The sequence below is a fragment of the Mus caroli genome, chromosome 10 (genome assembly GCF_900094665.2).
Source record: "Mus caroli chromosome 10, CAROLI_EIJ_v1.1, whole genome shotgun sequence".
NCBI classification, from domain to species: Eukaryota; Metazoa; Chordata; class Mammalia; order Rodentia; family Muridae; genus Mus; species Mus caroli.
Genome location: NC_034579.1, coordinates 2,532,119 through 2,559,754, shown reverse-complemented (window position 1 = coordinate 2,559,754; position 27,636 = coordinate 2,532,119). Strand labels below are relative to the sequence as shown.

At 40.4% G+C, this 27,636-nt stretch overlaps 1 protein-coding gene across 2 annotated transcripts in view; it reads left to right on the top strand.

Annotated features, from left to right (window-relative positions):
* Positions 1 to 27,636, top strand: part of Rgs17 (regulator of G protein signaling 17) — an 83,982-nt gene that overhangs the window by 26,562 nt on the left and 29,784 nt on the right. For both annotated transcript variants that reach the window (XM_029482290.1, XM_021174753.1), the window contains exon 2: positions 25,061 to 25,204. In XM_029482290.1, coding sequence (XP_029338150.1) covers positions 25,061 to 25,204 — 144 coding nt within the window. The remainder of the gene's footprint in view (positions 1 to 25,060; positions 25,205 to 27,636) is intronic.

Below are 27,636 nucleotides of genomic sequence, written 5' to 3'. Positions count from 1 at the left end.
TTTTGTTTTTTGTTTTATTACATAAATTATAGCCAGTGAGATGAGTCAGCTGGTAAAGGCTTTTGCTGCCAAGACTAGCAATCTAACTTCAGTATCTAGAATCTGCATGAATCTGACTTCCACATATACCATAGCATGTGTGCAGGCACACACACATGCATACACACACACATATAACACACACATACACACAAAAAAATACACATACAAATGTACATGTGCACACAGGAATGCATGCACGCATGCATGTACACAATTCTTATTTTTTTATTAGATATTTTCTTTATTTACATTTCAAATACTATCCCAAAAGTTCCCTATACCCTCCCCCTGCCCTGCTCCCCTACCCACCCACTCCCACTTTTTGGCTATGGCATTCCCCTGTACTGGGGTATATAAAGTTTGCAAGACCAAGGGGCCTCTCTTCCCAAAGATGGCCAACTAAGCCATCTTCTGCTACCTATGCAGCTAGAGACATGAGCTCTGGGGGGTACTGGTTAGTTCATATTGTTGTTCCACCTATAGGGTTGCAGACCCCTTCAGCTCCTTGGATACTTTCTCTACCCCCTCTATTGGGGGCCCTGTGTTCCATTCTATAGATGACTGTGAGCATCCACTTCTGTATTTGCCAAGCACTGGCATAGCCTCACGTGTACACAATTCTTATTATATGCAAAGCCATTTATCATATACAAAGCCATTTAGATACCAGCAGGAGGGAAACTTGGTACAGGCAGAGTGCTGGCTTCCTGTAAAATACATGCAACATTTTTCTTCCCTTTTTCTCCCTGAATAAATGCTAGATAATAGCTTGTTTCTGATATTCTTATTTAGATGTGATAAAGTAGAAAACTAATTCAAATTAAACTAAAGTTAGACTTACTTGAACTTCATCTTAACCCAGGTGTATTTAAAACTGAGTCTAAATCTCTCCTGTTAAACCTTTGAACAAGAATTAAAGATATCAAGGGGATTTTATTGAAATGTAAATAAAAAAATCTAATAAAAAAAGAATTAAAGATATCAAAGGCATGACGTTGTAAATTAAAAAGTAGATATTGAAATAAAGAAATATCACTGATGGTAGGGGTAATCTCCACTTGGGAGGTAGAGACAGGAGCATCTGGAATTCAAGATTTCCTTCGACTACATCAAAGAACAAGGCCAGCCTGAGACACAACACCCTGCCTCAAAACAGAAAAAAAAGAAGCTCAATTAATTAATTAACTTATCAAAAATAAGAGAAAGGGTCACACTTTCCCTAAACTCCATTTTTGCTAAGAGAAAAAGACAAATGAGCAAACCCTGCTTCTGTTTAAAGTGTGTGTGTTCCTGGTAACGGGTGACCAAACTGTACTTCTAACTAATTGTCATGTGTATGTATGTGCAATCCTGTATCACTAGCATGGTCACAGCCCCAACCTGTCAAGTCAGGGTCATTTTAGGAAGTAGAAGGCAATACCAGAAACCTTTACATGAGGTCTTCAGCTGTGTGGATATGGTAATTCCAAGCAAGTTCCACTCTGTGCAGGTTCCTATGAACCCTGCTTACATCCTGCTGTGTTTGTTTCTAATTTTCTTTTGATCGCATCTTCTCAGGCTTATTTTTCAAGTATCTGGTCCTAGATAAATATGCAGATTTGTCACATTGATTCCAAGTTGAAGTTCCATCTTTGGAGGTCATAGAGTAACATCTGTAGTGGGATGGAGAGTTTGGCAGGCCATATAACACTGGGACTTGTCTTTATCTGCTCTTCCTTGAAGCTGGGTTGTTACCTGGGTATCAATTTGACTAGACCTTGTCTACTTTGAATACTTGGGGGTTTCTGAAACCTCTTAGGTTCATAACTCACTGGGGGGCACCAAACACTACCAGGACTTGACTAGGGTCATAGAAGCTGAACATCATGTGGGGATGGAAGACCAAAACATCAATATATAGAAGATTCTCATCATCTATAGAAGCAAAGTGCCTAGCATGCTATAATGCTATAACATCCTGGAGCAATAAATGTGTTTGATAGGTATTTGGGGTTAAGAATAGGATATGCTAAAATAGGGAGATACAATGTTGAAAAGAATTTAGTGAAATGCATAGATGTAACAGATCCATGGTAACCAACCATTATGGAATTAAACAAGTCAAAATATCTGAATGACTCCTATTGGGTTTATCTTCATAAATGCTTGCTTTCTTATTTTTTAAAAAAAAATCTATGATACATATTGTACTAAAGGCACAAATAGAGCTCTCGCTCTCGCTGTCTCTGTCTCTCTCTGTCTCTCTGTCTCTCTGTCTGTCTGTCTGTCTCCCTCCCCCTCCATCCCCCCTCCCCTTCTCCCCCTCTCCCTCTCCTCTTCCTCTCCCTCTCTCCCTCTCTCTCTCTGCTCTTGCAGAGGACCCAGTTTAGATTCCTAGCAGCCACAAAGAGGCCCACAACTGAATCTAACTCAGTTCCAGGGGCTTGGATGCCCTTATCAACTCTCAGTGTGCACTGGGCACATGCATGGTGCACAGACATTCAAGCCAGCAAAACACCCAAGCAAGTAAAATAAAACTTAAAAACAAAGTGTGGATGTTTCTCCAAATAGTGAAGAAAAGTCACAAATAGTAACGGGCAAGTTCCCTGCTTTTTACGGGTTTTTTAAAGAACAAATTAATCCGGGTGCCTGTTACATTACATTTCACAATACCTTAAGATGCAACCAAATACAACACTGAGTTAAAACAGACATAGCAGCCAGGCTGTAGATTGTCCTTTGTCACTCACTAGTGTGGTATTTAGAGGAGGTCATGGAATAAAAACAGAAGGGATGTACTCAATTTTAGCCAAGTTTTTCAGTTATGCTCTCCATGACATTTCTGAGATCAATTGAAAAAAAAAAAAAGTTCATTTATCTGAAATAAATACAAAAAAAAAAAAGTTCAGTTCCACATGAACCATCCAATCTGAAGAAATGAAAGCAAGTTCTGTGACCTTTTTTAAGTTATCAAACTTGACATATTAAAATTTTGTAATTAAGGCATTTCTATAAAAAATGTTTCTAAATTTTAGAAATTGGTGCAGACTTCTGTTGCTTTAGCAATGGCATTCATGTATCTGTGACATAGCAGAAACTAGAAACTTCTATTTTATTCATCTCCTGTTTCTTTCTTTCTTTTTTTGCAGCATTTTTCTTTTTTTTTATTAGATATTTTCTTCATTTACATTTCAAATGCTATCTCCTGTTTCTTAAAAGGAGAAAGGGGAAACGAGTGACTTGTGGAATGTGAGTGTGAGGGCTGGGGGCATCCTAATGGACTCAGTAACCCACCAACACCTTGTCCATTTCTTCACACAAAGCTGTTGGTTCCATGAAGACTATTGTCTTGTGTCTGCCCTTGTATTTCTTGCACACAAACCATTCTAAGACAAAGAATACATCTAGCAAGTATTAGCTGTGTGACTGTGACATTAGCTGGGTGGTTGTGACAGATCCTTATGAGGAACCAGTGTTCTAGAGGCCTACAGCTGTTATATTCAAATATTAAGAATTAAAGCAGTTTGGGTTCTAAGTTATTTTTGTTGTTGTTGTTTTGTGTGCAGGGCTTGGTGTTTGTAAATAAAGATATGAATATTTCTTTTAGATTCCAAGTGATCAGGTGTCTTCCCTTATGATGACTTATATATGTATCTTTTAAGTGGCTCAGCAAATATGAACAGTATGTATGTATTTAATTAGGAGTTTTTTCCCTGATCCAACAGTAAAATTTGGGAAATGGTATTCTGATCCAGATTAAGATCCTTTCTCTTAAATATTATGTTTCAGAGAATTCTCTACAGTTTCGGAAATTTAACTTTATGGGAAACCTCCCTTTTTCTGAACCTCTTGTGAGAAGAGGAGGCTCAGAGAAAGACGGGGAAGTGAGATTAGAGGGAGGAGTTAGGATGAGAGGAGAGAGGGGAAGCTGCAATCAGGCTATAAGATAAATACATGACTTAATAAAATAGAAACTTAATTCTGTATCTGTGGAATCCAGTGTGTGTAATATTCAGCTATACTACAGATTGAATCACTACAAGAGTTTATCTCCCTAGAGTCAATATACCTGGCATTAAATTTCAAAATAGTTCTTTTAATTGCAACATTTCCCAGAATGCAGAGTAGAAATATTTAACGTTGTAAACAAACACAACCTTATTTTTGTAATGTCATTGCTGCCTGTTAGCCACTGTGCATTCATTTGCTGTGTCTGTGTTTCCTTTTTATAAATATAGACAATGAGGTAGCCAAAATCTACCTGGGGTACCCCCTCTTAATGGCTATCTTTAACACCAGAGAATCTCATTATGGCTTCTCCCTGTCTTTCTGGGTATCTAAATCATCTGTTAACAATTGATAAGAACTGAATTTTACAAATGGCATCCACAAAGTACAAGCCATTTAAACTTTACAAATGGCATTTATACTCATAAGGTATAAGCCATTTAAATTTCCATTTTTTCCATATTGTTTTAAAAAATATGACTAACTCAGGAATTTCTGCACATCAAATTCTTAAGTTAAATTCCTATGAATGTATCTGAAATTTCACCTTGATAATATTGTAATCTCTAGAGATAAATATTAGATTACCCATGAAGCATTTATTAATCCCCAAATTGTGCTAGAAAAATGATTTAAAATTTCTTAACAGGCTAGGCAGTGGTGGCACATGCCTTTAATCCCAGCACTTGGGAGGCAGAGGCAGGTGGATTTCTGAGTTCAAGGCTAACCTGGTCTACAGAGTGAGTACAGTAGAAGTACTTTTCTCCAAGTATTAACTTCAAGAGTGTGTGTGTGTGTGTGTATCTATATCTGTATCAATATCTATATCTGTATCTGTATCTATATCTATATCTCTTACATAGTTTAAGCTCACAGTAGTAAATCACAGATGTAGCTGACACCTGTTGGAAGACTGCCTTCAAAGCCCTGCTCCTTGATGATGCCTGCATTACATAATTGTCCCTACAGAGTGTACTTTCCTTTATTTCACGTTATGACTTTGAAGCTCAGAATAATTCATCATGGTATTGGTTTCATCCTCATGTCATAGATAAAGAAATGAAGACTTGGTAAATTTAGTTGGTGTGCACAATTGTCCATGTGGTTTCTGTTCTGTCCAGGTAAAGCTGTGGTCTTGGATTGCTGGTTCTTTACACTAAGGATCTTTCTATTAGATCTGCTTGAGTCTCCAGAAAGCCCTAATCTAGAAACTACCATGTTTTTATCCCCTTAACATTCAAATCAAAAGCATGGTGAGCAGGTGCCATTCTGGGAGCTCATTTCTTTTCGTTGCCTATGTGAATTATGTATTTAACCTTTAATTACCTTTCTCACATGGGTTCCAGGATCCTCACCACACATCTGGCTGTCTCTTCCTCATCTTTGGCTAAAGATAAAGAATGAATGTAACTAAGAGTGTGTCTCTTGCCTGGTAGTCAAGGAACTCATAGACTATAAAGTAAACTTTACTAGCAAAAATGGTATTTTGAATAAAACTGGTATATGCTGCATTAGCTTAGGAAAAAGCTTACCATCCCTGAAACCATAGAGTTGTACCTGAGGAACAATGGATTTCAGAGGTATAGAAAGAATCAGATGACCCCAGTAGCCTATAGCAGTTCAGTTATCTGCAAATAGGGTGAACATATAATTAAAATATCAACAGATATTTAACATTCAGACCTGGAACCAAAGATGACATGAGGTGTGCAATATTTTTTATTTAAAAAGTCTTCCAGGATTTAATAATAGGATCTAAGATTAACTAATATTGACAATATTTCTTTTATAATGTTAATGTTGTTTGGATTCTTCAAGTTATTGGTCCACTTTGTCAGTGTCTCACATGACACAGGGAGAATAGAAATTCATTACTCTAGGGCCCAGAGTCCAGGAGCTGCTAAGTCTATTCTGTGTCCCCTTTTATGGGTTTTCAAATGAAGACAAATCCTGAATGGAGACTGGAAGCATGACTGACTGGGATACCTGGGACACTTGTCTTTTGAGGGACTCCCGAGGAATGCACAAGATATTCAAGTATGAATTATATGGGTCAACAGACACAATTTGCATAACTCCCAGACATTCATAAGCTATATCAAATGTGAAATTTGTGAGCAGTGTCTTGACTCTTGCATTTCTAAGTCTCCCTCAACTTGGTAGTTTAAAGTCAGCACGAACAGTTTTAATTGTCCTAAGGAAATGATACCTTAGTCTTCGCAGCTACAATAGACTCACATGACAGAAAGAGAGAACCAACTCTTGCAAGTTGCGCTCTGACCTCTACATATTACACACACATACACAAACACACACACATACACACACTACAATGTGTATGAAAAATGAGTATTAACAGCAAACAGACACATACCTAGTAAAACTTTCACTGTTTATCTAGACTTTAAAAGGAGACATATAATTCATAGTCTGCTTTGTAAGATCTGTAGGAGATGTGACAGCATCATCAAACACAAATATTCACAATGATGAAAAACGTCAAGGGCATTGCTGGAAGTTCCCTGTCTTACAATGTCAAGTTAGCTCTTTTGTCTTAAATTTTATATTATTACTTTTTTATGTTTTTTCTTCTCTCTATTCCTTCTGTAGGTTATTTTACATTACATATATTATTATCCTTTAGAAAAGATAGTATTTCCCAACTAAAGACAGAAAGGACACCATGAGTACAAGGAATCACCCCATCCTGACATCCTCTATTTTTGTATTGTCATTTTTCTCCTAATTAAGAAAAACAGGGGCTGGTGAGATGGCTCAGTGGGTAAGAGCACCCGACTGCTCTTCTGAAGGTCCAGAGTTCAAATCCCAGCAACCACATGGTGGCTCACAACCATCTGTAACGAGATCTGGCACCCTCTTCTGGAGTGTCTGAAGACAGCTGCAGTATACTTACATATAATAAATAAATAAATCTTTAAAAAAAATTAACAATAAGTTTTAAAAAAAAAGAAAAACAGAGCAGAATTATAGTGGTTCATTTGATGATTAAACCCATAAAATCATTCTTGAAACAATTATTTTAGTGGTAGTCAGAGGAATAATTGAAGCCTATGACTTAGTGGGGTCATAACTATCCTACAAGGGTCACTTTCTGCCAGACTCACAGCGATGCACATGTATCCCACGATCTCCACTGAGTTTTACAAGAGTGAAAGAGACTAAGGCAAAAGGCAAAAGCCTCTTGAATCTCCATTTTCCCAGAAGAGCCCTCTAAGTAAACTCACTTAAACCATCACAATTACAAGCGATCTCATATTTGTTAATAGAATACTGATACTGTGTTTTCAAACAATTTCTTGGGTTTAAATTGGCTAATAAAATACAGAATAGAGGCTGGGAAATCAGTCAGTGTCCTATTTTGGGCTACCATTGCTATGATAAAACACCATGACCAAAAGCAAATTGAGGAGAAATGGGTTTATTTGATTTATCCTTCCACATCCTTAGTTCACCACTAAAGGAAGTCAGGACAGAAACTCAAACAGAGCAGGAAACTGGAGGCAAGACCTGATGTAGAGGCCACGGAGGGGTGCTGATGACTGGCTTGCTCCTCATTGCTTGCTTAGCCTACTTTCTTATAGAACCAAGGATCACCAGCCCAGGGATGGCACCAGTCACAATAGACCAGGCCTTCCCACATCAATCACCAATTAAGAAAACAGGTTTGCCAACAGCCTTGTTTGTTTGTTTGTTTGTTTGTTTGTTTGTTTCTGAGACAGGGTTTCTCTGTGTAGCCCTGGCTGTCCTGGAACTCACTTTGTAGGCCTTGAACTCAGAAATCCACCTTCCTCTGCTTCCCAAGTGCTGGGATTAAAGGCATGTGCCACCACTGTCCGGCTTGCCTACAGCCTTATGAAGTCATTTTCTCCATTGGAGTTCCCTCTTCTCTGATGATTCTAGCCTGTGTCAATTTGACACAAAAACAAGCTGTACAGTCAGTGCATAAAATCCTTGCACACCAAGTGTGAAGACCGGAGTTCAGTTCACCAGAACCCATAGGAAGCCAGGAACAATAGTAAACGTATTTGTCATCTCCATGCTCCTTAGGCATGATCAGAGATTGAGACAGGAGACTGCCTGGAAGCTCATGAGCCAGCTAGTCTGGTGTATGCAGCAGTGGGTAGGCATGCTGGATCACACAAGATAGAGCACAAGGACCAACACCTAAGGTTGTTCTGTACCTCCATGTGCACACAATGATATGTGTATCCATATCTGCATGAACACACAAACAGTTTCTCTCTCTCCATCTCATCTTTGACTGTCTCTGTGTATATCTCAGTATCTCATGTATCTGTCTGTCTATCTATCTATCTATCTATCTATCTATCTATCTATCTATCTATCTATGTTTTCCTCTCTCTTCCACTCCTGAATAAGGGGCTAGAGATGCTTAAAAAAGTGTTTTTAATTTAAGTATGATGCCCTGAGTTTAATTCCCACTACCAAATAAAGAGCCAGCACAGTGACACACTTCTGTAATGCCAGCACTAACATCATCTTGCCAAGATGAGGATACAGTTTTAGTCCATAGCCTCAATTAGTCAAGCGGGTCTATTTTGTCATTTTCTACTTTACCTTATTAGAATAGGTTTTTGCTGTTGAAATTTAATGCATGTTATGGCAGTCAGGTCAAAAGCACAGACTAGCAACTGCCGAGTCCTTTCTGGTTTGTCTCTTTCTCTCCTACTTCGTCAATATGGGTCAAAAGTTAATGGATTGTGTTCATTAAATTACTACTAATGACCTTATTTTCATAAAACAACTCACCATTCTGCCAGTTTTTCTGTTTGTATGCTTTTCTATAGGAAATGAACCATCAATTTCAAAATGAATCAAAACTAGAAAATATTTATTTCAGAGATCATAGATATTGGTTTGTTTTAGCATTTTTCACAAAAGAAAACTTTTGAATATATGATGCAGCTAAAATTATTTCCATAAATCTACATCCTAAAAATTCATAAAGAACGCTTTCTTAACCTTATCTTTAAATGACTTTCTCTCTCTCTCTCTCTCTCTCTCTCTCTCTCTCTCTCTCTCTCTCTCTCTCTCTCTCTTATTCTCCTAGTTGGTAGAAGTTTCTGCCCCATTCTCTCTTTTGTTCAACCATTTTTTTTGACAAGGCAAAGAGTAAAAGGTGAGAATTGTTTACAAAAACTTGAGACAGAAGATTCTAAACCTAGGCATTCCATACAAAGTTGAGATTGAAACAAGATATTAGGGCAGCGAAATCAGCATTTCAACAACACAGATAAAGATCGAATGTATTAAGGAAGGTTCACTGTGGAACAAATAACTATAAGCAATCTGAAGAAGTGTATTAATATAAGAGACATAAACGAGAATTGACAATGTGCATGGGTGAAAAGACAGACAATAGAAAGTTTTTGAAAAGTGTCTCAGAGAGGCCTGCCTCTGCCTCCCAAGTGCTGGAATTCAAAGCATGTGTCACTATGCCCAGCAGCACTGGGTTTTATTTAATTTTGTAGGTTTTATTTGTTTTTTGTTTTGTTTTGTTTTGTTTTCTTTGAACATGAGAAACAGGGCTCAAAAATAAAATGAATATGAACAGTTATATTCTGAGAACTAGGGTTCTTGTCTCATTGCTTCAGTTCTACTACAAGTAACCGTTGTGTCATCTGCTTTCTCTTCTCTGTGTCATTTTTTTTTTTTGATAAAAGTCAGCAAACATTCATGCATGTGTATTTACATGTCTGAGGCACATGTTTTTCCTTTCCATTTTCTCATGGTATACATGCTCTCAAGGACATGTATACACACTGAAAGACATGTGCCTTGCCTTTTTTGCATTACCACGTATGCTATGAATTATTCTACACCAGCTCAGAGGGAGCTTCCTCATTTTCCTCTTCTTTCACGGTGCACAGTTCCCTACTTTGTGAATGAGCACTGCCCTCTGGGAATGTTCTTAGGCTTTGCTAACCATTCATTCAAAAGTCTATCCAGCTGCTGATGAGCAAATGCAACAGGAACCTGAGGGCAGCATCAGCTGTGACTCTCAGCAGCAGTTCATGCGGGAGTCAGATTGCTGTCCACAGCCCAGAAGGCATCTCAGGAGCTCTGTCCCTCAAGCGCCATGACTCGGGAGCTAGCAGATGAGATCCAAGTCAGACAGGCAAGGGAGAGATGGGGAAGGCAGGGATGCTCCTAGCTCCCAAAGAAGCCAGTTCTTCTAGTAATAAATCACACATGCACACACACAAACATGCACAAACATACATAGTCATACATACATAAACAGACACATATACATACAAACACACATATAAACATACACACATACATACATGCACACACAGTCATACATACATACATAAACAGACATACATACAAACACACACATACATACATGCACACAAGTCATACAGTCATACATAAACAGACACACACAGATACAGATATACATAATACATGCACATACAGTCATACATAGATCATAAACAGACACATACATACACACATATGTATAAGCACAAAGACACACATACACAGACATACACATACAGACACACACACACACACATAAACACACACACACACATACACACACACATTTATTTTGTTTGAGACAGGCTCTCTCTAGCCCTAACTGTACTGGAACTCCCAATGTAATCCAGGCAGGCCTTGAACTCATAGAGATTCTGCCTGCTGCCACCTACTGAGTGTTTTAGATTGAAGATGTTCACTATTATTATATCTGTCTATGACAAACATAATTTTAACTGTCCATAGTAGTCATATGCCCAGGTTAAAGGTTGGGCATCTTATGTGGAGGCATATACAATTTATTACTACCTTCCCAGTCAAGATGCATTTTATAAGTTGGGGTCGTTTATATCACAGGCAGTGTTACTTGGTTAGACTGAGCATTCTAACATTGTGGAGTTGCCAGGAGTACAGACTGACAGTTAAATAAATCCCCACATAGAAGGCAAAATGATTTGGCTAACACTACCCACAGAACATCTACCAGAGTTTATTCAACCAAGCCTCATACTGATGGACATCTGGGTTCCTTCCAATCCTTCATTGCATTGTGTGACTGGACTAAGCTGTTTCACACTTACAGCAAGTGATGAGTGCTCACAGTAGATTCCTGGAGGTGGGATTGGCTGTATCAAAGGATCCACACCCACTACGTTATTCCCCTTGCAGGGGTTGGTTTGCCATCTCTCCTACAGTTGTAAAATATACTCTTTATTCCAGTTTTTTTTAAAGGGTGTGTTGTCAGAATCTTGATTCTTGCATCTGGTGTTAAAAATATGGTGCTTCAGTGAATTCTTGTGAGCACTGATTTTGTATACAAGGTTAGATTCTTTTTCTAAATTGCATTTTATTTGAATGCAGGACGGGTGTACATGCTGAGGCATGTATGGGTGGTTAGAAGACAACCTCCAGGGGTTGCTTCTCTTCTTTTCACTGGGTAGGACCCAGGGAAACAGCTCAGGTCATGAGGCTTTGTAGCGAATTAAAGAAAAGTGTCTTTCATCTGCTTCAGGGTTCCCTGTGTCTGGCATCCATCCTGTTTTAACAGGATTTCTAGTGAGAAAGCTGTTGAAGACAGATAGTGTTCTTAATAATGTATTTTATGTGTCTCATTAAGAACAAGGGAGACAGAGCCAAAAATATGCAGACCATCTATTATTAAGGGAAATAGACTGGTGTCGAATTGATTTTGCCCACCATCAAAACTCAAAAGCTGCCCTGGGATCCATTTCCCTGAGCCTGACTTTTGGCCCAGCTGTTTATGGGTAAATAAACAGCCAGGAGTAAACTGTTAGTAAATAAGATGGTTTGGGAAGTGTAGTAAATTAAACTCCTGTGAGATTTTTGAACTACTTCTCCTTGACCTGAAGATACAGCTTGATTGATAGAGTGAGTAACATTCTCAAGGCCCTGGGTTTTATCACACGACCACATAAATCAAGCATGTATGCCTGTAAACCCAACACTTGAGGAAGTAGAGGCAAGAGACTCGGGAGTTCAAGGTCATCCTTAGATGCAAAATGAGTTTGAGACCAAGCCAGGCTATATATAAAGCAAGATCAAGGCTTATTTTTAAAAAGATTTTTCTCTAATGCTAGGGAAAAAAAATCTCCTGGTACATTTCATAAGTGACATGTAAATGACCTATTGAACCTAATCAAGCCCTGTCCTCGCACGCACCTTTGGGAACATCTGGGGTTTATTTCCCTCTTATTTTAGGCCCATGTATTACTCTTGTTTAGTGTCCTGCTTTTGTTTCTGTTGCTGTGATAAAAATACTGAGTATGGCAAGTTTAAAGCAGCTGGTCACATCCACAGTCATGAGCAGAATGTGCCCATAGCTCACCTCACCGTGATCTCTACTTTTACACAGTCCAGGACATGAACCCAGGGAACCGTACCACCCACAGTGTGCAGAGACGTCCCACATTTATTAACATGACCAAGACAGTTCACCCCATCCCCCAGATATGCTCACTGGCCAAGCTGATGTACAAAGTTCATCACTGAGTCTCCCACCAAGGTGATTGTAGATTGGGTCAAGCTGACAATTAACACTCACCATAACAGTGATGGTCAGGAGCCTTCTTTCACAAGTCCTGGAACAGAGCCATCCTCGTGGCTCAATATCCAATACTTGATCCTCCAGGATATTCTTTTTCTGCTCCCCTTTGTCTGGGTAGCCTGGTCTAGAAGAGGTCACCTCAGTAGGTGAAGTCAGCAGCGAGCACTGTCATGGACCAAAGGCAGGCCACTGCAAGGAGCTGGGGTTCATTGTCTGTAACGCTCAATCCCTGAGGCAGGCCACTGCTCCCAATCTAAGGCTCTTTGGAGTGGAGGCCTCTATGCAGGCCACTCTGACCCTAGCTCCTGTCACTCCTCGGCTCTCCGTGCCTGTGACTCAGGTCAGTTGATTTCTCACCTATTACCTAGTTCCTCTGTGGCATGCCATACCTTGGGCGTTCCCTGGATTTGCCACACCTACTTTTTAAAAAACTATTTTTTAAATTTAACTGTATCATCAATTACGTTGGGCAATCGTGACCACCAGGCCCTGTGAAGCTCTCAGAGTATCTTGGTGGTTGCAAAGGCACAGCAATGCCACCTGAAGCTGAGGGGAGAAGAGCAGTGGGTGTTCAGAGCACTGCCTCAAGTGAAGCAAGTCCTCTTTCCTGCATCTTCTGGCTGGGTTGACGAGGGTCTGAGAAAGAGGGTTTGACAGAACAAGCCATCAGTACAGGAATAGGTGTTATTTTCCCCTGGTCTAGGGAGATGGCTCAGTAAGTGAGCATGTACCACCAAGTCTGACAATTTCATGTTCAATGCCTGGAACATCATGGAAGGAGAGAGAGCTATCTTCTGGCCACCTGTGCAGTATGGCATGTGTACCTGCACACCAAAATAAAAGCAAAATAAATATTTTTTTAAAAAAATAGAGAAAGAAACTTTCCCTTAGGGTAAGTCCAATGAATACATTTGCATTGTTCTCGGCAATACTGCAGAATCCCTGTAGAGAAACATTTGTAGAGAAACGATGCTCCTTCATTGTGGACCCATGTAGACAGTTATTAATGTGGAAAACAAGATGCCATCTTCAGGCCCCATGGAAGCTGTATGAAGGAAGCATCCATGGGTCTTCTCTGGTTTCTGATACTTGCAAAGCTATTTATTTAGATCAAATGCTTCATAACTCATATGAAATAGAAACCCAGCACTATATTTATTTGTGAGATAGGCTTTTTTTATTAGATATTTTCTTTATTTACATTTCAAATTTTATCCCCTTTCCTCATTTCCTCTCTGAAAATGCCCTATCCCAGCTCCCCTCTCCCTGCACACTAACCCACCCACTCCTGCTTCCTTGTGACACAGGCTTTTAACTTCCCAAATAACTAACTTGGTTGGTTCCAAACCACAGTGAGTGGCAAGGCACTGAAGCCTAGCCCACTTGAAACTGCAAGCATGGATGCGCACAGCCAACAAGCCTTTCAAGACATCTGAAATATGCCCATTACTTAGAAAGACATTTTCAAGAGGGTTCCCATTTTTTGTTATGTTTTTGCTATAATCACTTCTTTAATGCTCCGTGAGGTTTGTTCCAGAACTCTGTCCACTCAGAAAGAAGGATCATAGATTCTGAAGACCGGGCATTTTAATTTTAACCTTGGTGCTAGCAGAATAACCAGTGGCTGGGTGATCTGTCTGGCTTCCTGTTGATAAAACAGCAACGTGTGCTTCATGCGGTAACTCTGGAGAGTACGTGAGAATATATGACAAAGTCCTCAGTAGCGAGAGTGGTCTCTGCACCCCAACTTTGTTTAGTTACTCAGCTTGCTTCTAGCGACCTGTGACACCGCCAGTGCGGTTTGCAAGGCTGACTCTTGCTGAGACCAGTGCTGATTTCACGGGGTCTGCGTGTGAGCTTAATGTTTTAACGGCTGTGAGTTCCATGGAATAAGCCCAGCATTTGAATTCCATGGAAGAAGCCATTCCCTGGCACTTTCCCAGCTGTGTGTGAATGGTTTATACATTCCCTATGCATTAGACATACTTCTGTCTCTCCATGAGAAATCACCAGCATTAATAGATCTTCCACTGGCAGTTAGGCACTGCCTTAGATGCTATGGATATAAATAATAATTTTAAAAGTTTCCAATCATCCAATCACATGGAGAGAAAGTGCAAAAGCTTAAAGACACAGAGGTTTTGCGTAAATCAAAAGGTCACGATGGGCCCAGTGCTGTGCTAATTACTGCATAGTGTTTCATCTCATCCTTAGAAGAATCACATGAATTAGCTAATGCCATTATTTTGATTTTTATAATTGCTTGACCTAGGACTCAACATGGTTTCCAAAACATCAAGCGGACCATAAGGGAGTATAGCAGTGCTCCATAAACGTGGTAGTTCTGGTTGATAGTCAAATGCTGAGACACAGCTACTTTCTGTTATCTGTTCTCATTGGCAAAAGTCTGTTATAGATCTACAACAGTGGTTCTCAACTGGTGGGTCCCGACCCCTTTGGAGGGGGTCCAAACCTCCCTTTCACAGGATTCACACATCAGATATCCTGTGTATCAGGTATTTGCATTACAAATCATAACAGTAGCAAAATTACAGTTATGAAGTGGGAACAAAAATAATTTTATGGTTGGGGGGGTCACCACAGCATGAGGAACTATATTAAAGGGTCACAGCATTAGGAAGGTTGGAGGTCACTGCCTAGCAACAGCAACAACAACAACAAAAATACACTACAGTAGTAGGAGAATACAGTAGAAACTTCACAGATATTTGGTAGAGGAAATTTATATCTATTAAATATCATTTGGAAACTAATCAGGGATTGCATTTTTCATGATTTTGTGCATTGTATTATTAATTGTTAGGGTAGTTGATGGAAGTCTTGTTTTATGGGTGGTTGCAGAATAAAACAACTTCCTGTAACCCTGACCCTTCATAGGCAATAGTATGAACGTGACTCTCTAACCCAGACACTGAGAAGTGTCAAGGTGTCTAGATGAGGTGTTCATGTTGGTAACTTGAGGAGTTAGTGATGCTGGAGCATTGTCTACCTAATAGTTGTATAGGAATTGTGTGGTCCATTTGCAACAGCTCTAGAGCATCTAGGCTGTTTTCAGTAGTTTCTCTACAAGTTTCAAATGTTACTGCTAAGACCCACTTCTCCCAGCTTGCCCCACATTATGCTTTGCTGAGAGGTAGACCCACCATGACCAAGGCTCCCTTGCATGTACACGTACCAGAGCTCCTCCACACTGGAAAATACTCATAGTTCCTCACCATCCAAGAAAAGAGTAGGGGTGTGCCATTTTACATTTTATCTTCATGTCTGTATTTAGAGAGTATTTTCCTGGGAGTCTGGTAAATGCTGTCTGGCCTTCAAGTGGAATCTTTCCTCTTTCCGTGGCAAGCACAGCATCTGATAGCCACTGCCCTCTGCTCCTGGGATGAATAAAAATGTTTGGCAATGTGTGTGAAAAACCTGATTAAATGAGTTCAATCACTTAGGTACTTCCTTGAAGTCAGTGTGTTTATTTTATAAAACGTGGTTGAGCTGGTATGAACTTTATAACTCATCAGGGCCAGGATGCTGAAAAGACGTTTTTGCTAAAAGCACAGTACTTTGATTCAATGTACTGTAGGGTGTGAGATGCAGGGAACGATGCATAAATCCTTTAGAGCTGATTTTACACAGAGTGGAACACAGGCTTCTGAAAGCTACTCATTGTCTGATCACATCTTATCAGTGTAGATAGACACTATTTAGTTTCGGTAAGACTTGCTCACATGGCCCTTCCTATGTTGAATGTTTCTGAGAGCATGCCAAAGCAGAGCTGGTGCTGTAGCCTGAGAGAGAGCATCAAAGGAAACCGCATTGAACGATCACATTCAGGTATATTACATCAAACATGGGCACCAAGGGACCCAGCCAGTGTGCTCCATTCTCCATGGATAGTTTCCCATAGTGGTAACGTTCTGACCTCCACAGTTAGGCACTGGTATGCATCGTCTCCATAGCAACTTCTCTCTTTGAACAAGGACCATGAAGAACCACATGAAACGTTACTGTTAGAGAAAATGGTTCTGCCCCATGTTTTCATTCTCGGGGGTTGTTTTTCTCTTTCATTTTTTTCATATCTGAAGGTGGCTTTCCTCAGCTTATTGTAACCTTAGCTCATAGTCTTTCTGAGGAGGGAAACGAAGAACACACCTGCTTTGACTTCTATTTACTGAAATGCCCGTGTCGTACGGGTGAGTGTCCCCTTTGGTACTCTCCTAAATAAGTGCATTGTGGTTCTATATTAAACATATAGAATTATAGAAACATATTTTTCTGTTTTACAATGAGGCCATGCTAATAGATTCTTGTTACCATCCAGTGTCTAGAACTAAAGTAGTTCTCAGTGTATTTTTCCCCCATGTAATGCTGGTGTTCCAAAATAAAAACAAATTCTGAACAAGACAGGTAAAAATCAGAATGTATGCTACTGTATGCTTACACACACACATGCCTGCCTGCCTGCCTGCCTGCCTGTCTGTCTGCCTGCCTGCCTGCCTGTCTGTCTGCCTGCCTGCCTGCCTGTCTGTCTGCCTGCCTGCCTGCCTGCCTGCCTGCCTGTCTGCTGTCTACACATATATATGTGCTGGTGGATGTACAAGTATGTATGTAGAGGTCAGAAGACAACCTTGAACAAAAGTAAGGAACACTCTACTTTGTTTATGAAGGCAATGTGTTTCACCCCTCTGGAACTTACTGAATGGACTGAGCTTGCTAGCCAGTAAACCCCAGTTACCAGCCTATCTCCACAGCCCCAAAACTGGATCATAGGAGTGAGTGAGACACTATGCCTGGGGTTCTATGTGAGTCCTTGAATATTTTATACAGGTTTCCATACTTAAAGAACAAGCATTTTACCAACTGAGCAATTTTCCTAGCTATAAAAATCATACTTTTAAAAACACTGTTGTAGTGGAGTCTGGTAGCAAACACCATTAATCCCAGTACTCCGGAGGCAGGTGGGATCTTTGTGAGTGGTCTACATAATGAGTTTCAGGCCAGCCAGGGTTAGACAGTAAAAACTTATCTCTAAAACCAAGGCAAGCCAAGCAACCCAGAAATGCTATTTTGTCTAACTGATCTTCCAGCTGCTCCTAAATGTCTCCGCAATGGGATCACCTTTGCCTTATCTGTGTAAACCTGGCCTCTCTGAGGATGCCTGCCTGGCTAGAAAGAAACTCTTGCTTCATTCCTTTAACTAACAGTACAACAACCAAGCTCACCAGTTAAATGAAGTCATAGAGCAAGCAAGAATGTCAAAATAGCTGATGTTAAAATATACGTGCCTGAACAGACTCAGCAGGTTGTATGCATGCATGCATGTATGTATGTATGTATGTATGTATGTATATGTGTGTATAATTTACATGATATATTACATATAATTATATTTATATATCCATGCAGATGTGGATCTATGTAACAGTAACAATAAGAAGAGAAGGCATGAATCTGAAGGGTATGGGAAATGGAGGACCTGGAGGGAGGAGATGGAGGGAAATTATGTAATTATATTTTAATTTTTAAAAAACTTATATGTGAAAGTTAAATACCAAATTATACTACCTTATAATATACAAATATTAGTAGTCACTTAAAATTATAAAAATTGTGGAATCACTTTGAGATTTTTGTTTTCTCAATCAAATTGTTTTGCCTCTGAGAAAAGCAAGCTGCAGCTGACAAAGACTCAGTGCTCAGCGGGGCTGAGTGGGGTCCTTGATTCTTCTCTTGTGGGCAGCAAGAGCACTGAGGTGGCAGACCCAGATTCTGCCCTCAGAATGCTGAGGTAGCTTCTTCCATGAGTGCTGAGATTAAACTCAGGCCCTTGTGAGGAAGCCCTTTGCTAACCAATCTATTTACATAGTGCTGATATTTTTAATACATTCAGGAAAATATTGGTGTTGGGAGACAGTGATTTAGCTCAACAGGTAAAGGCACTTGCTGCCAAACCTGAGAACTTGAATTCAATTCCTAGAGCCACATGCTGGAAGGATAGAACCAAGTTCAAGCTGTTGTCTGACCTCCACATGTGCACTGTGGCATGAGTGTACACAGATACACACAATAAATGAATAGAATTAAAAATATGTATATAATATATTTTTAATATATATATTAAAAACAACACTAAAATATGTACCCTCTCATTTGGGTACAACTATTATATATTATATATGTAATATATGATATTATACTGCATATTATATTATATGGTTATATTATAAATTTTACACACAAAATATATTGTATACATATATGTATATGTTATATAATATATGATTATATATGGTTATACTATACATGATTATATAAAGATATATTATATATAACATATATAATATATTAGGTGTATATATGTCATGAAATAGGAAGTTGTATCTAGCATCTTCCTTGCTCAGTTAGAAAGGCATGCTGACCTAGCTGAAGCAGAGGACTGGGGAGAAAATTTGCATTGAGGATTTGCTTTTCTCCAAGGAGGAGAGGGTCTATCACAACTAAAAGTAAATACCTTCGTGTGGTGAATTGCTCCCCTTGTCCGCTGTGTAGCCAGAGAGGCTCGCTCGCAGCTTTGGCTTGTTTAGCAAGTACCTTTTGGAGGCTGGACACTGAGTCAGTAAGGATGTAATTGAGTAGAATGCCTCCCCTATACTTGACAAGATGACCACAATGATCATGCTGTGCATCGTTGGATAACGAGCTGCTTGTGGGTATGATGATGAGTCACTTGGGACTCGGTTCATTTACATGCAATAAAAATTACAGCATGGAAGTGCAAGGAAAAGAGCCAACTCTTTAGTCTTATTTCTTCACTGAGTACGCTTTTGTGTAGATCCCTTGAGACAGGAAAATCCTAACCAGTGCACATAAAAGCCCATCACAGAGGAACTGAAATGATCTTCAGAAAAAAGATACTAAGGAAAATCTTTGCCATTTGTAGTCTAGAAACACCAGCATCCAGCTTGCTGGCACATGAGGATAACAACTCACTTCTGTATTCCCTTGACAGAGCTGACACTTGCCAGGTACTTACTGTGAGTGCAGGATTTGGTCCAATTCTTTTTACCCCCACAGTGATGCTGGAATGTTGATGTACTCTATTGTTAATTTCTATCTGCCAGTGAGGAAACTGCCACAAACGAGAGCTAAGTAACTACCCAAAGGTCTTCCTGTAAACGATAGACACAAGACTTAGACAGAAGCAATGTGAACAGGGAGCTTGTTCACACACCACACTTCAGCGTGCCATAGAACCTGGCTAGATCTAGTCTTGCATCCCACAATACCCAGAGGGCCTTGTGCTTCTAGCCTTGCCTCCCTGACAGCTCTGGGCTCATGGGCAATTCTTGCCCAGACCCAGTTTTTACCATGACTTCTGAGGATATGAGTTCAAGTTTTTATGCTTCTGTAGCAGGTCCTCTAACCTGCTGAACCATCTTCCTTGCCCAAGAACTAACTTTGATGTACAGAATCAGTTCTTCTCCAAGTCTTCCTAAATTTCCAAAATGGATCACCTCCTTATCACAACCTCATAACTATTAAAGATGTAAGGGCTTTCTTTTTCTCTCAAAATAAGGAAACGCAAAACTCATTGTTCTCATAGTTATATGTTATATAGATCAAAACATCCAGTTTTGTATAAGTTTTTAGATATAATCCAAGTGTTTCCCTTGTGTGTGCCTCTCACACTCACATACACAGTCACATACAGAGAGACACACACAGTTCTCTAAGACCCATACCAAAGTTCACACTCATCCTTTATGGGGAAGGTTTGGGGAACAGTGGTAATGTAATGTCAGTCCTGTTAACTATTTTACTCAGAACAACACACAGGGTTAATATACTCCTGCAAATACCTACGTGTTTTCACGTGCTGCCGTGAAGCTGTGTGTTTCCCATCCTAGCTTTAAACAGCTACTTTGAGACCTAAAATCATCATCTTTTAAATTTATCCTTTTAAAATTTTATCTTGTCTTATATGGCTCTGTCTTCAGTCTATAAAATGGTTTTGATCACTGCACCTGATCCAAAGGGAACCTGAAAAGGAGGAGAAATGAAAGGGTAAAATTATTCACAGCTGGAAATGAGATCAGACTTCCATTAGCCTCCCTTGAAAGTCACACATATTATATAACAGGATCAACCCTCTCTGGTCATTGTATGTAATTTCTGGGTTTTCGTTATTAACTCATTTGTGTAGTCTTGGAAGATGGAATTGTGAAGCTGGGACCATCGGTATCAATTGCATTGCAGCCTTCCCAGCATCTTATTATAAATGATGCACTTCTGAATGTGGCTGGTGGGAGGGAAACATTTAAGGCTGCAAACTGGACACTTTGCTAGCTCTGCTCTGCTCTGCTCTGCTCTGCTCTGCTCTGCTCTGCTCTGCTCTGCTCTGCTCTGCTCTGCTCTGCTCTGCTCTGCTCTGCTCTGCTNGCTCTGCTCTGCTCTGCTCTGCTCTGCTCTGCTCTGCTCTGCTCTGCTCTGCTCTGCTCTGCTCTGCTCTGCTCTGCTCTGCTCTGCTCTGCTCCAGCTCCTGGGCGGTTCTAAGAGAGCTTGATGTGAATTCCGAGCTTGAAGCAGCTACATGATTCTTCTAGAGCAGCTTCCTCTATTTTCTTACCCCACCCCAAGACTCAAGGATAGAAGGATGAAAAGAATCAGCTTCCACATGTTCAAAAGTATCTGAGAATTATGCTTCATTAACATAATTCTTCTATGATTTATTTATGACATTAAAATTTGTTTTGATTAAAAACTGAGATTAATGAGGACGAGAAGATAAAGATCTGTGCTGTGCCGATTTTGCTTCTGTATGTGCTGATAAACTCCACCCCTTTCCCTTCAACACTGGTGTTGAATTTTCAGGTGTGTGCCCTGAAGGACACGGGAACATCCTGCTGTTAGCCATGATTTCAAGAGGGTTTGACTCTGTTTATCAATCCACTTATCTATTCCGTTGCTTCACCACCAAAATTATCCTAATTACAGACGCTGGAGAGATTGCTCAATAGTTAAGCGAGCACTTAGTGCTCTTCCAGAGGACCCACCTGGTGGCTCACAACCATCTGCAGCTCCAGTTCTGGGGGATTTAATGCTCTCTTCTGCTCTCTGCAGGCATCAGGAATGCATTGTGGTATGGGCAAACATCCATATACATAAAATAAATACATGTTTATAATATCATAGTCTTATGTTAATAAGTAAGCTAAGCACCCTTCTGTTCTTCCAGAAGTGCCTGACTTATGAATTGTCTTTGGGTTTTTTGTTTGTTTTTGTTTTGTTAGTTGGGTTTTTTTTGCACTAATTATCTTATTTATTCACTTAACATCCTAATCAAAGCTGCTCTTCTTCTCCCAGTCCCCCCATATACACACCTCCTTCCCCCTCTCCTCTGAGAAGGGGGAGTTTCCCCCAAGAAACCAATCCACCCTGGCACATCAAGTCATTGCAGGACTAAACACACCCTCTTCCACTGAGGCCAGACATGGCAACCCAGTTAGGGGAACAGAATCCACAGACAGCAATAGGGTCAGGAACGGCCCATCTCCAGTTGTTGAGAGACCTGCATGAAGACCAACCTACACATCTATTGTCTTCTAAGAGGCTCCACCAAAAAAGGTGACTGAATCAGATACAAAGACCCACAGTCAAACATTATACAGAGCTCAGGGAGTCTTGTGGAAGAGTTGGGGAAAGGGTTGAGGGATCCAGAAGGAATAGGCAATGTACAAGAAGACAGACAGAGGCAACTAACCTGAACCCGAAGACTAAACCACCACCCAAAGAACACACACAGGCTGGACCTAGACCCCAGCACAAATGTAGCAGGGATTTGTTTATTTTTAATGCCTTTGAATCCTTTATTAAGTTCTGAGAGTGGCATAACTAATATTTTTATCATGCACACACTGAATTTATAAAATAATTTTATAACAATGAACATTTAAGAAACTTTTGATGCCATTATCTGAGAAAATAACGCGTCCCAGTGCAGGCCCTGTGTTTTTGTAGATATCTATAGTTTCCCATCAAGCACCTATGTATATTTTTAGATATAGTACTTTTTAAAGTTTGCTATTTTGATTAGCCCTAGTATCCTGGAAATAAACAAGTTCTACACGACTGGCTCTTGAGCTGTCTTTGATGAAGCATTGCCTCAATCTTTTGGAATTTTTCTGTAAGAAGCACCACATGAACCAGCAAGCATATGCTTCCCTTTCCATCATCCTCACCGCTTCTTATACACTTGCAGCGGAGGCCTAGGAAATCGATATTGGGTATAATAATGTTGGGTGTAAAACACCTCATGGCCCTTTCCTTGTTTTGCCAATGTGCAGCATATAGGAGGCAGGCATAAATATTTGTTAAGCTGGTTCAAGAACACCAATGGTGTCCTGGAAGGGACACATGAGATAGAAAGAACATATGAGGGTTGTGCCCAGGAGAGCAAGCAAGAATAATCAGTATTTCCAAGAGTCGTTGGTCGGTGTTTGTCTTCTTCACCGTGGGCTGCTATAACAAATGTCCAGTGGGGGGGGGGGGGTTATAAACCAGGGAGGTGTGTTTATGGTGGTTTCATTAGCTGGGAATCTGAGTGTTGGGTCCGACGTGGCCAGGTTCTGATGAACTGATGACTTCTACCAGTAGTCTCACATGGGAGAAGGCAGGAAAGTAACCTGGGGTCCACTATGTGAAGACAGGAAATTCACTCCCATGGATTCCATCTGCCTTCACTCAGTTACGTCCAAAAGCCTTACCTTTTAGTACTATCACAGTAGAGACAAGGAGTTCCATTTATGGACTTGAGGATGATAAGCTCAGTTCATTCTAATGCTGGATGCAACCGATAGGCCTGTTGTATCTTCACTTATTCCATCACATTATCCCAGAATACCCGGAGCCCAGCAGCATATAACAAGAAGAATGCTTTGGGCCTTGCCATTCTAGAGTCTGGAGAATTAGAAGTTAGGGCCCAACATGTGCTTACTTTTTTAATGCAGGCCACATGCTAATTCAGTACAGGGCAAAGAACAGATAGCAAGCAGTCATATATGAAGGAGTGGACTCGGGAAAGCCGACTTAAAATAATTCACTCTTGTGGCTTTCTCTTAGCTAGTTCAGTCTCACTGGAAATACATTAACACTTTCACCAGAGTGGACCCACCACAAGCCAATGGCTCATAGGGGTTTTCACAACTGCTACTTACCATGTTGAAGAGTTAGACTTCAGCATGAGTTTTCCTGGGAGAGTCTGACATGCAACCCACTACAATTCAGTAAACAAGGGGAAATGACTTCTGGATTAAAACAAAACAAAACTTAGGGACATTGGCATGTCTACAAAATCAGTTTCCAGGGAAGGACAGTGTCCCCTCCTCCTGATTGATGTAGTCTTAAATTTACTTCTCATTCTTTCTAAGTAGAGAAACTTGGGGGCTTCCCATAGCTAGTCGTTAAGTCTGCTGTCCTATTTTCCAGTTCAATGCTTAATTGTTAGCATGCCGTGGCTCCCTCCCTCTGACTTTGTTTGCTTCTGACTTGAGTCCAGCAATACAGTGTATTACAACACAGAGTAACACACTGAGTGAATCTGTCAGAAATAATCTCCACTCCCGAAGCTGTGTTTAGGTGAATATAAAATTACGGCGTGCCATACTCTCAGCATATGGAAAGCATTATTTTCTTCCCTGGTACCATGCCTGTTAACAGCATACTGTCAATCAAACTCATATTTCCGTGCTAATTCCGTATCCCCTTCAGCTTTGAAAAATTGGTGTTTTGCTGTAATATGTATAAGTGTGAGCTTAGTTTGATTTCATTCATCCTGCTCAGCATGTACAGTGTTCTTTCACTTTGAGTCTCTGGTTTGCTTTCTTCTGAGAAGTTGCTAGCCAACTCTCCTTAAAATATCACTTCACTGATGGTCCGTTACTTCTACCTTCGGGCTAAAAATATTTTTGAGTTGTATTCTGGGGCCTCTCTGTTTCTCCTCTACTTGGGCCCATTTTCTTATGCTTTAATCTTTTGCTTTTATCTTTACTGCATGCTCTATATATTCTTTGGCACTATGACTTATTTCTTGTAGATTTTTAAAGATATTATTTTAGATTTATTTATTTTATTTTATGTGATGAGTGTTTTGACTGCTTGTAAGTATGTGTGCCATCTGTGTGTAGTGCCCACAGGGGCCAGAAGATGGCATCTGATATCTCCTGGAACTAGAGTTCCAGGCTGCTTGTGAGTCCCCTGTGGGTACTGGGAATTTATCTGGGTCCTCTGCAAGAGCAGCCAGTGGTTCTGACTACTGAGCTTGCTTTGGGTTTTCCATTCCTGTTGCATTGTGTCTAACAGTATTTCTCTTCACTTGCCTTTACCAAGGCTCTTCATGACTTAATATTTTCTGTCTCCCTTTAGCCAGTTGGGTTCTGAAGCAGCTGACATGAGAAAACGGCAGCAGTCACAAAATGAAGGAACACAGGCTGTGTCTCAAGCGCCTGGAAACCAAAGGCCCAACAATACCTGCTGCTTCTGCTGGTGCTGCTGCTGCAGCTGCTCCTGGTAGGTCGATACTAGATCCAATATGAGCCCATGTGCCAAACCTCCATCCCATAGAAAGTTCTCAACCTGTTCTATTTGCCCATGGTGTACATAGAAATTGCTGTAGACCATCACTGATGTAAGACACACATCTCCAAAAGCAAAATTAACTCCCTCAGAGCCTACCTTTAAAATGATAGTCAGGTAAAGGATGGAAATTTGTTTCATTTCATGGTTTCTTCTGTGTATGCATCTTATGGCTATGGGTAAAAAATAAAATTATAATTTTAGGATTGCCTATCAATAAACTGCGGTGTACTGGTGGTTCAAGAACTTGGAATATTAAGGAAATACCCAGTACTACTGCATATAGTGTTAAGTGTGGTGGGGATTTTTGTTTTTATTTTTAATTTTTTTCATTACATGCATAGGGGTTGGTCACTTGGTTGCATAGCCAGGGCTCTGTGAGTTGGAATGGTAGCTTCAGCCATAGCACTCTTGCCAACAAAGGCATAGAGTGAAGAGGGAGGAACTTAGACCACCAATCTAAAAGGTCAGACGCTGTGCTTGGAAGGGAGATCAAGCCGGCCAACTAAAATCTCTGATATTGGAGCCAATGGGTCTGAGTTTTGCTATAAGCGAACACTGACAAGCTGCAAGATGTCTGTTTAATCTTTTGGTTCCTCAGTCCATACTGAGAAAGACAAGCTGGTCACCAAGGCCCCACCTTATGCTAAGTCTCCATGATCCAGGTCTCTTTCCAGGCCCAGATTGCCAAAGTGTACTTCATGAAACAATCAGTCAATTCGAAATCCTAAGGGTTACATGAATGAGATATTTTGAGAGGAGACTAGACTTACTGGAACTTTCCCTCCAGCCCTAAGTTTGGGGGTCTTTCAAGACCCAATTTTATAAGTAGAAGTTCTAGCTTAGCAGTGGCTACTGGGTCTCCCTGGCCTATTTCAAAATCGGACAAAATCCCTAGTGGCTAAGTCATCTTCTACATGGCTTCCCCTGTTTTCCCCATGTCTCTTGAGTTGGTCTTTGCTGTTGCCAGGGTAGAGAGAGAATAGAGAATGTCATCGTAGCATGTTGATGGTTTCTAAAAGCTGCCACTCAGAATACTGCAGTTCAGAAAACCTCCAGATACCAGGAAGGCTCAGAATGGTCGTTTTTGTAAGTATAAAATTGGTTTTCTAGATGACGAGTCTCTGCTAGGGAACGTCATCCATGATTAATTTCAAATTTCAATTTCAGATGGAGAAAGGAAAACTCTAGGTGAGGTTGCAAGTCTCTGTCATAGTTGGGTAAAGTTTGTTTTTTGTACACACTACAGAGACTGTTAAGCACAAGTCTTAACCCCATGAAAGACTTAGTGAGGCAGGATGGGAGTTCTCAAGTCAGACTGCCAAAGATCATACTGTATCTTAACTGTTCCCAACTGCGTGACTAATAGCAAGTTAGTTCATCTTTCTGGTTCTCACAATCCTTATCCGTCAAATAACTAATGTGAACCCATACCTCATAAAGCTATAAAATTAAATGAGATGCTGTGTGTGGTGCGCTAAGGGGAGCAAATGACATGGAATAGGCAGTTAATGTGATTTTGCTCCCCAGGCAATGGAAAGCTGCAAGTGGGAATAATAAAATATGTTCAGAGAGTGTAGTGCAAATTTTCAAAACCAGCATGTGGGGCCAGCAAGATAGCTCTGCAGGCAAAAGGACTTGCCATGTGAGCCTCACGACCTGAGCTTGATCCCTGGAGTCAACATGGGAAGAGGAGCAGAGCAGCCATAGAGAGCAGACATTCCTGCCCCAGCTCACCCATGCCTGCGTATGCACACATGTGCACTCATGTCTTCATACATGTATGCATGCACACATGCACATCATATACACACACAATTCTGTATAAACATTGGGAATACAGTTGCGCAGCGGAAAGTTGTGTTTCTATTTCTCATGTTCACTTTGCCCCTGAGATTATTATTTTATTTACCTAGTAAAGCTTAGTTTTGTTTTGCTTTTTTTTTTTTTTACTTTTTTTTTCATGTTTTTTTTTGTTATTTTACTTTATTTATTTTTTTTTAATTAGGTAATTTCCTCAATTACATTTCCAATGCTATCCAAAAAGTCCCCAATACACTTCCCCCCCAGTACCCCACCCACCCACCCCCACCCCTTGGCCCTGGCATTCCCCTGTACTAAGGCATATAAATTTTGCAAGTCCAATGAGCCTCTCTTTCCAGTGATGGCCGACTAGGCCTACTTTTGATACAAATGCAGCTCGAGTCAAGAGCTCTGGGGAACTGGTTAGTTCATAATAATGATCCACCTATGGGGTTGCAGNTCCCTTTAGCTCCTTGGGTATTTTCTCTAGCTCCTCCATTGGGGGCCCTGTGATCCATCCAATAGCTGACTGTGAGCATCCACTTCTGTGTTTGCTAGGCCCC